General features: G+C 37.1%; 1 protein-coding gene across 1 annotated transcript; it reads left to right on the top strand.

The window, feature by feature from the left end:
- The first annotated feature begins 13,714 nt into the window (after positions 1-13,714).
- Or4f61d (olfactory receptor family 4 subfamily F member 61D) lies at positions 13,715-14,653 on the top strand. Its single transcript, NM_001000915.1, has one exon. The coding sequence runs from the start codon at positions 13,715-13,717 to the stop codon at positions 14,651-14,653; it is 939 nt and encodes a 312-aa protein (NP_001000915.1).
- Positions 14,654-14,885: the final 232 nt, after the last annotated feature.

Genomic DNA, 14,885 nt, shown 5'->3' with positions numbered 1-14,885 from the left:
AAAGAACACATGGAAACATCCCTGGACATAGAAAATCAAAAGAAAAGACAAGGAGCTGTAGATACAAGCTTCACCAACAGAATACAAGAGATGGAAGAGAGAATCTCGGGAGCAGAAGATTCCATAGAAATCATTGACTCAACTGTCAAAGATAATGTAAAGCAGAAAAAGCTACTGGTCCAAAACATACAGGAAATCCAGGACTCAATGAGAAGATCAAACCTAAGGATAATAGGTATAGAAGAGAGTGAAGACTCCCAGCTCAAAGGACCAGTAAATATCTTCAACAAAATCATAGAAGAAAACTTCCCTAACCTAAAAAAAGAGATACCCATAGACATACAAGAAGCCTACAGAACTCCAAATAGATTGGACCAGAAAAGAAACACCTCCCGTCACATAATTGTCAAAACACCAAACGCACAAAATAAAGAAAGAATATTAAAAGCAGTAAGGGAAAATGGTCAAGTAACATATAAAGGCAGACCTATCAGAATCACACCAGACTTTTCGCCAGAAACTATGAAGGCCAGAAGATCCTGGACAGATGTCATACAGACCCTAAGAGAACACAAATGCCAGCCCAGGTTACTGTATCCTGCAAAACTCTCAATTAACATAGATGGAGAAACCAAGATATTCCATGACAAAACCACATTTACACAATATCTTTCTACAAATCCAGCACTACAAAGGATAATAAAGGGTAAAGCCCAACATAAGGAGGCAAGCTATACCCTAGACGAAGCAAGAAACTAATCGTCTTGGCAACAAAACAAAGAGAATGAAAGCACACAAACATAACCTCACATCCAAATATGAATATAACAGGAAGCAATAATCACTATTCCTTAATATCTCTCAACATCAATGGCCTCAACTCCCCAATAAAAAGACATAGATTAACAAACTGGATACGCAATGAGGACCCTGCATTCTGCTGCCTACAGGAAACACACCTCAGAGACAAAGACAGACACTACCTCAGAGTGAAAGGCTGGAAAACAACTTTCCAAGCAAATGGTCAGAAGAAGCAAGCTGGAGTAGCCATTCTAATATCAAATAAAATCAATTTTCAATTAAAAGTCATCAAAAAAGATAAGGAAGGACACTTCATATTCATCAAAGGAAAAATCCACCAAGATGAACTCTCAATCCTCATCTTCGATTGGTTTATATACAAGTGTGCAATTTCTAGGCTTGAAAGTAAAATGATGCTATCTGGTGCTGGATAGAGGAGCCTTATTTTTTATTATGGCAGCTTGCTATTTTTGTAACATGGTGATTTGGTTCAACACAATAAAGTACAGTAGTAACTGATCTCCCCTTCTTCCTGGATGAGTGAGGAGATGATTAAATGTTGATGTCAGCACCCTTGAGCATATTCAGATGAGCTTCTGCTTCTGTTGAAAAGGATGCTGTGTTTGATTGTGGTCCGAAGCTTTGAAGCACTACTTGGCATCTCCTTCCTTGGAGGTCTCACTGTTTAAACATAACAGATTTGATAGCTTGTTGGTAAGGTGAGGTCCAGCTTGTCTCCACTAGGTCATCTTCATGTGAATCCGGTGGTTATACGGTTTTGTTCTAGGGATATTTCATTTTTTTAATAACGGTTTTAGCTGACATTCATGGAGAGAATGAATCCTTAGAACTGTGCCACTAGTGAAAGGAAATCCTGTCTAGAGTATGTTTCTTTACAAAGCTGTGTCACACCATCCTTTGGGCCCTCTGCTGGAAAAGTAGAATCAAGTCTCAAATAATGCCTTTTAAATTGTATCCTCTAGTATTATAGATGTAGGACAGTACTGTATCATACCTCTGTGGATGTAAAATAGCTTGTACCTGCTTTATGATACGTAGTAGTGACCGTGCTTTATCAGAGCTGTTTTTAATGATGTTGCTCAGAATGTTTTCTTTCCAGATGATGATTGAGAAGCTAATTTAAAAAAAAATGGTGCCAGGTACCACAAGAGTAACAGAACTGTGCTGTTTTCTCGGGTTTTGTTTTTTTACTTTTTTTTTTTTAATGGAGTATGCTGGATGTCTCTACAGTTTTGTTCAGATGACTGCAGAACCTGGAAAAGCTGTTGCTGCTGTTGATGCATAACACACTGCTATTATTGGTCTTTTTATATAAATATAAATATATATATACAGATATATAATTTGAATTTTTTGAAACTTTACCTGTGCTGTCAACTTTGGAAAAAAGTATCCCCGTTTACTGTGTTGAGTTGGCACTGTACAGAAATTAACAGCCATATTGGTCTAGAAATGTTGAACTTAAGTTTTTTCCATTTGTACAGGGGTAACACACTGTATTAAATATGTAAGGTCTTATATACGTGGGTTTGATTACAAAAACTAATAAAGTATTCTCTAAATTAAAAAAAATGGTAAAAATAGCAAATCCTGTTGAGGAGGCAAATGAGATTCCTCACCAGTGACAGGAATGTAAAAATTCATCGACTGGGTAGAAAAGTTTGGAAATTTTTTTTAAGTTAAACATACACTTAGCATGACCCAGCCACCAAGCCGCACTGTCTTGGTACAAAAACTTTTTCAAAATTTTTCTTGGTAGTTTTATGTGTGAAAGCTGCAAATCAGAAACAGCCAAGATTTTCTACAGTGAGTCCACAACCAGAGAAACCATTCTTATGGTGGAATATTACTGTGTAGGAAAAAGGAACATACCGCCTAATGGTTTTGTCACTGAACTACATCTCAGCCTGACTTAACTGGATTTGGAATCATGTAAATACAACGTGTACATGAAGGTGTTTTAAAAAAAGTTTAAGTGGGGAGAGAAGACTGATCTTTAACGTAGGTTACACCATTCCATGGGGTAGGGCCCCAGACTGAATAAAAAGAAGGGAATGATCAGATCATCAGGTCTGTCAAACATGGAATATATGCCTTCAAATTGTGAGCCAAGATAAACCCTTCCTTACATAAGTTGCTTTTAGCAGGTCTTTTGTCAAAGAAATAAAAAAAGTAAAAAGGCAGTGACAGTGACCTGTCATCTAAGATGACTCTACCCATCAAAACTACCTTTTTAAATTGACAAAAATACGTAAGCCAGTTCCAGTTTTCATGTGCTTAGCAGATTGATGTTCATTTTCTTTTGCTGGTGAAAAGTGGTTCCTTTAAAACAAATACCCTAAAGATAGTTGGATCTTGATTTTTAATCCAGCTTGCAAGTTTTCATTTCTTCATTGGTAAATCAGGTGTATTTGCATTTAAGATTATACATGGAAGATGATTACTTATTTTAACTACTTTGCTCATTGATTTTCTGGTTGACTGTTTATTGTTTTCTTTGTCTCCATTTGGGGTTTGCTTGTTTACTTAGACAGAAATCACCTGATCATTGCAATAAATGAATAGAGGAGTTAAAAAAAAAGAAAATTGGGAGTAGTTCTACCTCAAGACCCATGTACATCACTCCTGGGCCCAAAGATGCTCCACCATACCACAAATATACTTGCTCACCTATGTTCATAGCAGCGTTGTCATGCTCAGGAACTAGAAATAGCCTAGATTTCCAACTGAAGAATGGATAAATAAAATGTGGTACATCACTCAGACAGTAAAAACAAAAAAAAAATCATGAAGTTTGAGGTCAAATACATGGAGCTAGAGACTATAATCCGGAGGGAGGTCATAAGATCCAGAAAGACACTAATATCATAGATATTAGCCGTAGTACAGGATAACCATCCTACAATTGACAGACCCAAAGATGCTAAGTAACAAGGCGGGGTGATGAGTTTTACACCGAAGTGGAAATATAAGCGACATCAGAGGTGGATGAAGGGCAAAAAAACTGTGTGGGAGACCTATCCCCAGAGTTAACCCTGAGACAGCTCTCTGTACCCAGATCCTGCTGGGCGAAAGCCAGTCTCCAAGAGTGCTGACATACTGGCAGAACATGTCAAATACAGAGGCATACACTAGCAGCAAACCACTGAATTGAGAACAGGACTCCTGTTGGAGGAATTAGAGAAAGGATTGAAAGAGCTGAAGAGGCTTACAACTCCATAAGAATAACAATGCCAACCCACCAGAGCTTCCAGGGATTAAACTGCTACTGAAAGCCTGACCCAGGGCTTCAACTGCATATGTAGCAGAGGATGGGCACCAGTGGAAAGAGAAGCCCTTGGTCCGCCAAGGTTGGACCCACAGTACAAGGGAATGTAGGGTATGGGTTGGTAAGGGTGATGGATGGGGAGAAACAACCTTATGAGGGAGGGGGTGGGGATGGAGGCTGATGGACAGGAAACCGGGAAAGGGAATAACATTTGAAATGTAAATAAAGAAATGTATCAAATAAAGAAAAAACCACCCCCCAAAACAAAACAAACAAACAAAAAAACCAAAGAGGGTCTAGCCACTGTCAGAGACAGCAAGACCAGCCAACACCAGAGATAGCCAGATAGTGAGAGCGAAGGGCAAGAACCTAAGCAACAGAAACCAAGGCCACTTGGCATCATCATCATAACCCTGTTCCTCACCACTGCAAGCCCTGGATACCCCAACACATCAGAAAAGCAAGATTTTTATTTAAAATCAAAATTCATGATGATGTTAGAGGTCTTTAAGTAGGGCATAACTACCTTAAAGAAATACAGGAGAAAACAGGCAAACAATCATTGCTCCCTAATATCTCTCACCATCAATGGACTCAATTCCCCAATAAAAAGACATAGAATAACAGACCGGATAAGTAAAGAGGACATAGCATTTTGCTGCATAGAGTAAACACACCTCAGTGACAAAGACAGACACTACCTCAGAGTACAATGCTGGAAAACAATTTTCCAAAGAAATAGTCCCAAGAAACAAGCTTGAGTAGCACAGTAATATCAAATAAAATTGACTTTCAACTAAAAGTTATCAAGACACATTAGGAAGGACATTTTATATACGTCAAAGGAAAAGTCTGACAAGATGAAGTCTCAATTCTCAACATCTCTGCTTTAAGTGCAAAGGCACCGGCATTCATAAAAGACACCTTACTAAAGCTCAAAATACACATTGTACATCACACAATAATAGTGGGAGACTTTCACACCCCACTCTCACCAATGGACAGATCATGGAAATAGAAACTTTACAGAGACACAGAGAAACTACCAGAAGTTATGAACCAGGTGGATTTAACAGACATCTATAGAACATTTCATCCTAAAACAAAAGAATATACCTTCTTCTCAGCATCTCATGATACTTTCTCCAAAACTGACCATATAATCAGTCACAAAACAGGCCTCAACAGATACAAGAAGACTGAAATAATCCCACGCATCCTATCAGATCACCATGGACATTCAACAACAAAATAAAACATAAAAAATGACAGAAAGCCCACATATACGTGGAAGTTGAATAACACTCTACTCAATGATAACTTGGTAAAGGAAGAAATAAAGAAAGAAATTAAAGACTTTTTAGAAATTAATGAAAATGAAGGCACAGCATACCCAAACTTATGGGACACAATGAAAGCACTGCTAAGAGGAAAACTCATTGCTCTGAGTGCCTACAAAAGGAAACTGGAGGAACCATTCACTAACAGATTGACAGCACACCTAAAAACTCTAGAACAAAAAGAAGCCCATACACCCAGGAGGAGTAGAAGGCAGTGTCCCGCGCGTGACTTCCCACCGGCAGGAAACACGCGGGTACATAGAAATCCTTACTGTGACCAACCTTATTAATCTTAGAAGAGGAAGGGCCCGCCGCGCCAACATGGCGCGCTTATAAACACCCTAGTGCGGCGCATCCACTCCTGATTGGTTGTTTACCCATGATCTCATAAGGCATGCCCCGGAGTGGGCAAAGACCTGGCACAAAGGCACTCTTGCACATGTGCACAGTTAACTTCCTGAAAGGGAGCCGGCTGGCGCCGTGAAGGCTGGCGCCATCTTGTAATGGCGGAGGCTATCCTGGCCTTCCACGTGGGGCGCAGTGGAAGCCAGCGCCATCTAGTGGTGGCGAATGTTATTGCGGCCCTCTACAAGGCAGGAAACAATCAAACTTGGGGCTGAAATCAACACTGAAATAGAAACAAATAGAAACAAAAAAAAACTATACAAAATCAACAAAACTAGTAGCTAGTTCTTTGAGAAAAACAAGAAGATAAATAAACCCTTAGCCAGACTAACCAGATGGCACAGAGACAGTATCCAAATTAACAAAATCAGAAATGAAAAGGGAGACATAACAGCAGAATCTAAGAAAATTAAAAAAAAAACATCAGATCCTATTACAAAAGCTTATACTCAACAAAACAGAACTGGAAAATCTGGATGAAATGGACAATTTTCTAGACAGATATCAGGTACAAAAGTTAAATTAGGATCACATAAACCATCCAGGCAGTCCCATAACTCCTAAGGAAATAGAAGCAGTTATTAAGAGTCGTCCCCAAAAGGACTAGAACCAGATGAATTTAGAGCAGAATTCTATCAACCTTCAAGAAGTCCTAATGCCAATACTCTTCAAATTATTCCACAAAATAGAAACAGAAGGAAGTATCCAATTCTTCTATTAAGCCACAATTATACTTATACCTAAGACACACAAAGACCCAACAAAGAAAGAGAAATTCAGGCTAATTTCCCTTATGAATATTGATGCAAAAATACTCAATACATTTTTGCAAACCAAATCTAAGAACATTAAAACAATCATCCACCATGATCAATTGGCTTCATCCCAGGGATGCAGGAATGGCTCAATATTTGGAAATCCATTTTCATAGTCCACTATATAAACATACTTAATAAAGAAACATGATCATCTCATTAGATCCTAAGAAAGCATTTGACACAATCGACACCTCTTCATGTTAAAAGTCTTGGAAAGATCAGGAATCCAAGGCCCATACCTAAAAGCAATATACAGCAAACCAGTAGCCAACATCAAAGTAAATGGATAGAAACTTGAAACAATCCCACTAAAATCAGGGTCTAGACAAGGCTGCCTACTCTTTCACTACCTATTCAATATAGTACTTGAAGTCCTAGCTGGAGCAATCAGACAACAAAAGGAGGTGAAAGGGATACAAATTGGAAAGGAAGGAGTCAAAATATCAATATTTGTAGATGATATGATGGTATACTTAAGTGACTCCCAAAATTCCACCAGAGAACTTCTATACCTGATAAACAACTTCAGCAAAGTGGCTGGATAGAAAATTAAGTCAAACAAATCAGTCGCCTTCCTCTACTCATAAACAGGCTGAGATAGAAATTAGGGAAATGACACCCTTCACAATAGCTACAAATAATATAAAATATCTTAGTGTGACTCTAATCAAGCAAGTTAAAGATCTGTATGAAAGGAATTCCAAGTCTCTGAAGAAGGAAATTGAAGAAGATCTCAGAAGATGGAAAGATTTCCCATGTTTATGGATTGGCAGGTTTAATACGTAAACGTGGCCATCTTGCCAAAAGCAATCTACAGGTTCAATGCAATCCCAATCAAAAGAACTCAAGAAGTTAGACTCTAGAGGATCAAATTAAAAAAATGGGTTCAGAACTAAACAAAGAATCCACAGCTGAGGAATGCCCAATGGCTGAGAAACACCTAAAGAAATGTTCAACATCTTTAGTCATAAGGGAAATGCAAATCAAAACAACCCTGAGATTTCACCTCACACCAGTCCGAATGGCTAAGATCAAGAACTCAGGTGACAAGAGATGCTGGCGAGGATGTGGATAAAGAGGAACACTCCTCCACTGTTAGTGGGATTGCAAACTGATACGACCACACTGGAAATCAGTATGGATGTTCCTCAAAAAATTGGACATACCCGGGGACCCAGCTATACCACTTCTGGGCATACATCTAAAAGATGTAACAACATGTAATATGAACACATGCTCCACTATGATCATTAAAGACTCATTTATAGTAGCCAGAAGCTGGAAAAAAACCAGATATCCTTCTGTAGAGTAATGGATACAGAAAATGTGGTACATTTACACAATTGTGGTAACTCAGCTATTAAAAACATTGACTTCATGAAATTCTTAGGCAAATGCGTCCAGTCGTCCAATAACTACAAATATCATTCTGAATGAGGTAATCCAATCACAAAAGAACACACATGGTATATACTCACTGATAAGTAGTTATTAGACAAATAACTTGGAATATCCACAGTATATCTCATGCACTACATGAAGCTCAAGTGGAAGGAAGACCAAAGAGAAGATCGGTCAGAGGGGGGAACAACATAATCAAGGGAAGTAGAGGGTGGGAGGGACTTGGGGGGATAAAGGAAGGGGCAGGGAAAACGAGGGAGCAGAATCAGTTATGGGGGGAGATGGAGGAGATGAAGAGGGTCTGTAAATTGAACAGAGGTATGCAGCAAGGGGGGATTGTGAACTGGCGGTAGCAACCAGGAGGCCCCAGATGCCAGGAAAGCAAGAGCCTCCAACAACCCCCGGGGATGACATTAGCTGAAACACCCCACAAAGAGGAGGCAGAAACTGTCAAGACCATATCCAGAGGTTAGGCATGCCCCCCCCCCCCCGTTGAGGGATGGGGCCACCTACCCATTTCCAAAATTTTAACCCAGAGCTGCTCCTGCCTAAAGGAAATGCAGGTACAAAAAGTGTAGCAGAGACTGAAGGAAAGGCCATCCAAAGAGTGCCCCACCTGGGGATCCTTCCCACATGATGGACACCAAACCCAGACAGTATTGCTGATGCCAAGAAGTGTTTCCTGACAGGAGCCTGATACAGCTGTCTCCTGAGAGGTTCAGCCAGAGGCTGAAAAATACTGAGGTGGATCCTTGAATCCAGTCATCGGATTGATCACAGGGACCCAATGGAGGAGTTAGGGTAAGAACTGAATGAGCTGAAAGGGCATTATCTGGCATCAGTGGGAGGGCAGGCTCTTGGTCCTGTGAAGGCTTGATGACCCAGTGTAGAGGAATGCTTGGGTGGTGAGGTGGGAGTAGGTGGTCGAGAAATGGGGTAAGAAAGAGAGAATAGGGGTTTTGCAAAGGGGTAGCTGGGAAAAGGGATATCATGTGAAATGTAAATAAATAAAATATCCAATCTAAAAATGTTAAAAATAATAATAACAAATATACTAAAATGATTAAATGACTATAGTCAGGATCTGTATTAATTATCTATTTACGTACTAATTACAGTGCAAAGTTATCAATATTTATAACAAAATAGTACAATGATATAAAACTTCCATTTTTCTTTTCCTTTTACTGTTTTTCATTAAACCTGAAATCTTTTAGTTGCACTGGACAAAACAAACAGTTCTCCAGGGAGAAAATCTGTCCTATGAGCACATTTAAAACTATCTAGTGTGTCAGAATCTTTTACTCACAGGCCTCTTGAGGTTTGACTAATTAGCTTCATATATTTTATGTTAGGTTATTATTAAGTATTTTAGGCTAAAGAAACCAGGACTACCAGTCTGTGAAGATACTTTCTCATCATGCAGGTAAAATGTACAGAGATGTTTAAACAACCAGAAGCATGGCTTTATTCGCAGATATTCTTGTTTTGAAAATGCTATGATAATGGATTTTACTGTAAATGCTTTTATTTGTGTAAAAGGAAAATAGATATCATGCTGAAAATGAAATTGAATACCACAGAAAATAACTATGGAAATTTTTATGAAATATAGGAGAAAGTATATTGGATTTGGTTTTGAGCTAGAATAACAGTGTATCAAAAATATGAATGATACTGGAAAACATAAAGCAATTTTGTAACGCTTTGAATATATTCTAAGTGTAATTTTCCAATATTTAGTCATTTTGTAACATGATATAGAGAATATGAAAACAGAATAATACAAATCAAAATTCAGATCTATTTTTCACATTTTCTCCTGTTTTAAAAAGACTTGTTTATTTTTATTTTGTACATTTGATTTTTTTTTGCTTGCAGGTACATATGTACGATTCTTTTAAGCAGCTGCCCAGGAGGCTAGAAGAATGCATTGGATCCTCTCGTTCTGGAGTTACAGAAAGACGTGAGCTGTCACTAGGTTGCTGATAAGCCGAATCTGTTCCCTCTGTAAGAGCAGCAAGCTTTCAAGCTATTTCTCCAACCCCAGCTCCTATGGTGTATGCACTAATTTCATTTCTGAATGGTAAGTAACCAGTTAAAGAGTTTTAATAAATGGAAAATATTCCTAGGGGGACAGAACATGAGAATGAGAATCAGAATAATTAACTGCTTTTCAAAAAACGGTTTTAAAAGGTATAAGGTTCCTTTGTTTCATTCATGCTCATAAGTAGTTATTTGAAAAGGATGTTGGGTTACTTATATTTTCCTCAATAATAAATAAAAACAGGGGTTGTAATTAAATAGAAGAGTGTGAGTTATCTGAATATAAAGCAGGTTTCATGACAAATTGAGAAGTAAAATTCCAGAGTTTGTCTTGAGGGACTAATAAACTTAATCAAAACAGGAGAAAATATGCACAGGTGATGTTTCTGACAGGTGCTTTGCTCAAACCTAGATGATTGTAGGGTACTGAACTTATAACTCTGTATTAGGAATCTCATTAACAATATTTCCTTTAAGAAGTAGGTATTAGAAATCTGTCCTGGAGGATTCACCTATGACAGACTTAGGACTACATAAATGTCCAAACGAGGGGGACTACTCATGATCCAAAGTCTGGTCTTTTGCATTGTGGGTATTCTAATAGTTGTAAATGAATATAAATTATATGAAGATCAAAATGATTTTAAGACCCACCCAAGTATTAGAGAAGATGATTTAAAATATCCTGTTCTGTGGGTATTCCTCTGTGGGCGTTTGTGGCTTTTAGGTAACTCAACAGCAGATGTCTATATGGTCTTCCTTTGGACTTATTTTTAGATACTACTCTGTGCCAAATGAATCTTAGTCTATCAGGTCTCAAATTTTATCTGTCTCTAAATTCTATAATATTTTGTATAATTACAAGTCTTCTGTTCTAAATTCAAAAACTTCATGGGGTTTTATGACAGTGATGAACTGTGACTGTCCAAAAGGCAAATTCACAGTGGATACAGGTTCACTGGCAATGCCTCCTATGGCTTTTACATTTGAAAGATGCTTGAAGCACTGTGATTGGTTATTACTATGCAGTTTTAAAAGTATTGTCAAAAGGCAAAGAAAATTGAATAAATTGTTTTCTACTTAAACTTTTCCCCTCCACAAGGCATACTTTTCAAATTTTGTTGCTTTTAAATTTTCCATTTATCATCATTGTCTTTTTCTTTACTTTAATTATTGTTCGACATCTGTTTTCCATGTCACTTTAAAATCATGTATTTTTCAGGTGTATTTGAAATAACCAAACCAAATCTTTTCTTATGTTTCAGCAAATATTTATATACATGATGGAGTGTTAAGATGGATTACACAAGATACAGCTGTAGTCCTTAAATCTGTTGGAGTTGTGTCTAGTTGAGAAGGAACATTTAGTGAGTTACATTTACTTAATTATAAGCATTAAGGAGACACAGTTTTCTTTGAGAAAAATATATTTAAATTACATTGCTAGTATACTTTAATTACTAAGTAACTTGAACACCATACTTTATTATTGAGTAGAAGATAGTTAATATATTTTAAAAATCTTTTTTAGAAGGGAACAGTTAGTGCATTTTGAAAGATCTTTCAGAAATAAAATTTCATGCTCTCTGTTTCTCTTATTCACTTATTTATTTATTTTATTTATTCAGGAAATAAATTCACAGTATCATGGAAAAAGTGAATAAAACATTAGTATCAATATTTGTTATCTCATATAGAATACCTATATACTGAATGTGTGGTTTTGAATACTTGTTATATTTAAACTGCAGTGAAAACTGTCAGTATTTACATTTATACAATAGATTAATGAACTATATATCTATTAAATTGCTAGTGACTGAACAATAGGTTTATTTTGTTTTTCTGTATTGAAAGCCCATCTTTTGTCCATGATGCTGTTTATTCTCTAATGACAAATAACCTAAAACACAGTGTGATAAATTCTTTATTTCAGATTTGAACAAAATGCTTTGGACTACAGAATGGCTACCTTCAGAAGATTAAAATTTCTGTTCATGAGGTGAGCTTTCCAAGGCAGTGATTCTCACCTATGCATCATGTTTTATAGACAAATACTTAGCTAGAATGTGAAATTAGACATCGAATTGTTTCAATACTGAGGGCAATCACTCTAATCTGCACTATTACATGGACTGGAACACAACATGAGTGCCACAGGCTTTACTGTGTGGTCTGTATTTTAAAAGTCTATGGGCAATTATAACCACTTTTTTCTGTTTTGGTTTCATATAGTAACAATTAACAGGTAAATATTGTGTGTATTTTTGATGCGCAGCATGATTATATAATGTATTAATCTATATATAATATATAGCAATGTATATGAAGTAACATGACATATATTGCATATATATTAAACTAATGAACATGGTTAGCTCACATACTTATTGTGTGTGAGAACATTGATAATAGCCTCTCTGCGATTTCTAAGCATGCAACTCACTATTATCGTTGTCCATAATCACCATGATACCATAGATCCCCAGAAAGCAACGACCATGTTATTGGAACTTTTGGATTGTTTTTTTAACAACCATCATCATCTTCTTGCTTCATGCCCACTCCCCACATCTTTTTGCCTGTCCCACCATCATATTCTTTGCTTTTATAAGTCTGATTACTTCAGATCTTATATGTACATAAGATCTATCAGCATTTGCTTCTTGTGTCTCCATTTTATTTAGCATAATGACTCCAAGCTTCAAAATTCCCTTTGTTTTAAGGCTATGGAAGAGTCACCTGTGTGTATACGTGTGTGTGTGTGTGTGTGTGTGTGTGTGTGTGTGTGTGTGTGTGTGCATTTGTGTACATAGTCCACACATCCATAAAGGAGAAGTTAGGATGTTTCACTATTGCTTAATATATATGATGTTTCAATGATCATGGACCAGTGCAGGGTCATTTCTTCTGGATGATCAACTCCCAAAATGATACTGATTAATAATTCTCTTTCTCAGTTGTTTGCCTATTTCTATATATCTATGTTTTCTGTATCTTTCTGTCCCCCATTCAGTTTCTCCAGTTACAATCTTTCTTTTCTCTCTATAATAATTTCAATTTCTCCATTTTCTATTTGTTCCTCTCCCCTTCCTTCCTTCCTTCCTTCCTTCCTTCCTTCCTTCCTTCCTTCCTTTCTCCCTCCCTTCCTTCCTTCCTTCCTTCTGTCCATGTTTCTGTCCTTCCTTTGTTTGACAAGAATGAAATCTAGGGCCTTATATGTTGAAAGACAGTGGTTACATACCAATTATTTTAAAATTATTATGGAGATGGCTATATGCTTTCTTAAATGAATATACTTATATTTCCAACTCTGTCCAAGGTTCCCTTTTCAAAGACATAACACAAACCTTTCATTTTTGAACATTTCATGAAAGCTCCTTTAACAAGTATAAAATGGTATTTCAGAGTGTTTGTACTTTGCAGTCCCCTGATAAATAACCATGTAAGCACTTGCTCCTATATCTATTCATCTTTATGAAAAAGTTTTATTGATAAATAAAGAAAGATTTTCATAAACTCAAGTTCTAACTTTCTGTGGACTATTAATATAATTGTCATAACTTACAGTTTCTTGTACTGCTGTCCTTCAGGTAGCACCAAAAACAGCAGAAATGGAAGGAAAAAATTACTCTGTTGTGTCAGAATTTATGTTCGTGGGACTCACCAACTCCTGGAAGATGGAAATACTTCTCTTTGTGTTTGCTTCAGTGTTTTACATGGGTAGCATGATGGGAAACTCCCTCATCATTTTCACTGTGGCTTCTCATCCTCACTTACATTCTCCCATGTACTTTCTGTTGGCCAATCTCTCCTTCATTGATTTAGGTGTTTCCTGTGTCACTTGTCCCAAGATGATTTATGACCTATTCAGAAAGCAAAAAGTCATCTCCTTTAATGGTTGCATCACTCAAATCTTTTTCATCCATGTCATTGGTGGTGTGGAGGTGATGCTGCTCGTAGGCATGGCATATGATAGATATATAGCCATTTGTAAGCCTCTCCATTATTTGACCATTATGAATGCAAAAATGTGCATTTTCATCTTAGTGGCTTCCTGGGTGGTTGGCCTTATGCATTCTCTGGTACAATTTGTTTATATAGTAAATTTACCGTTCTGTGGACCAAATATTTTGGACAGCTTTTACTGTGACCTTCCTCGGTTGCTCAGACTTGCTTGTGTAGATACCAACCAATTAGAATTAATGGTTTCAGCCAACAGTGGCTTCATCTCTGTAGGCTCCTTTTTCATACTGGTCATATCTTATATTGTCATAATAGTCACTGTTCAGAAACATTCCTCAAGTGGTTCCTCCAAAGCTTTGTCCACACTTTCTGCTCACATCTCTGTTGTGATCCTGACCTTTGGTCCTATGATATTTATCTATACGTGGCCTTCGCACTCCACACACTTGGATAAGTATCTGGCTATATTTGATGCAGTTGGTACTCCTTTTCTGAACCCTGTGATCTACACACTGAGGAATCAGGATATGAAGATGGCTATGAAAGGAGTATGCAGACAGTTATTAAAATATGGGAAGATCTCCTAAATGACTGCGGTATGAACATTCATCATTGAATACAGTGCATTGTTGATCAAATTCAGTGACAATTACTTTCCCTGATAGGATTTGTTTACCTATACTGATATTTCGGTGACTTTTGTGTTCTATCAGGAGAGATTTAAATTTGTCCTAACAATAGGGAATGAAGTTTATATTTATGAACAAAGATTATAATATTGCAGAATTTAATTCACAAAAAATAATGTTTTGAAGTAAA

This window comes from Rattus norvegicus, chromosome 3 (assembly GCF_021556685.1).
Source record: "Rattus norvegicus strain SHRSP/BbbUtx chromosome 3, alternate assembly SHRSP_T2T, whole genome shotgun sequence".
NCBI lineage: Eukaryota > Metazoa > Chordata > Mammalia > Rodentia > Muridae > Rattus > Rattus norvegicus.
The sequence above is the reverse complement of the archived record's forward strand: the minus strand, read 5'-3'. Positions and strand labels throughout refer to the sequence as shown.

Bases quoted from the DNA above. Each gene is read 5' to 3' on its own strand.
- Or4f61d (NM_001000915.1), top strand. From the start codon at position 13,715: ATGGAAGGAAAAAATTACTCTGTTGTGTCAGAATTTATGTTCGTGGGA.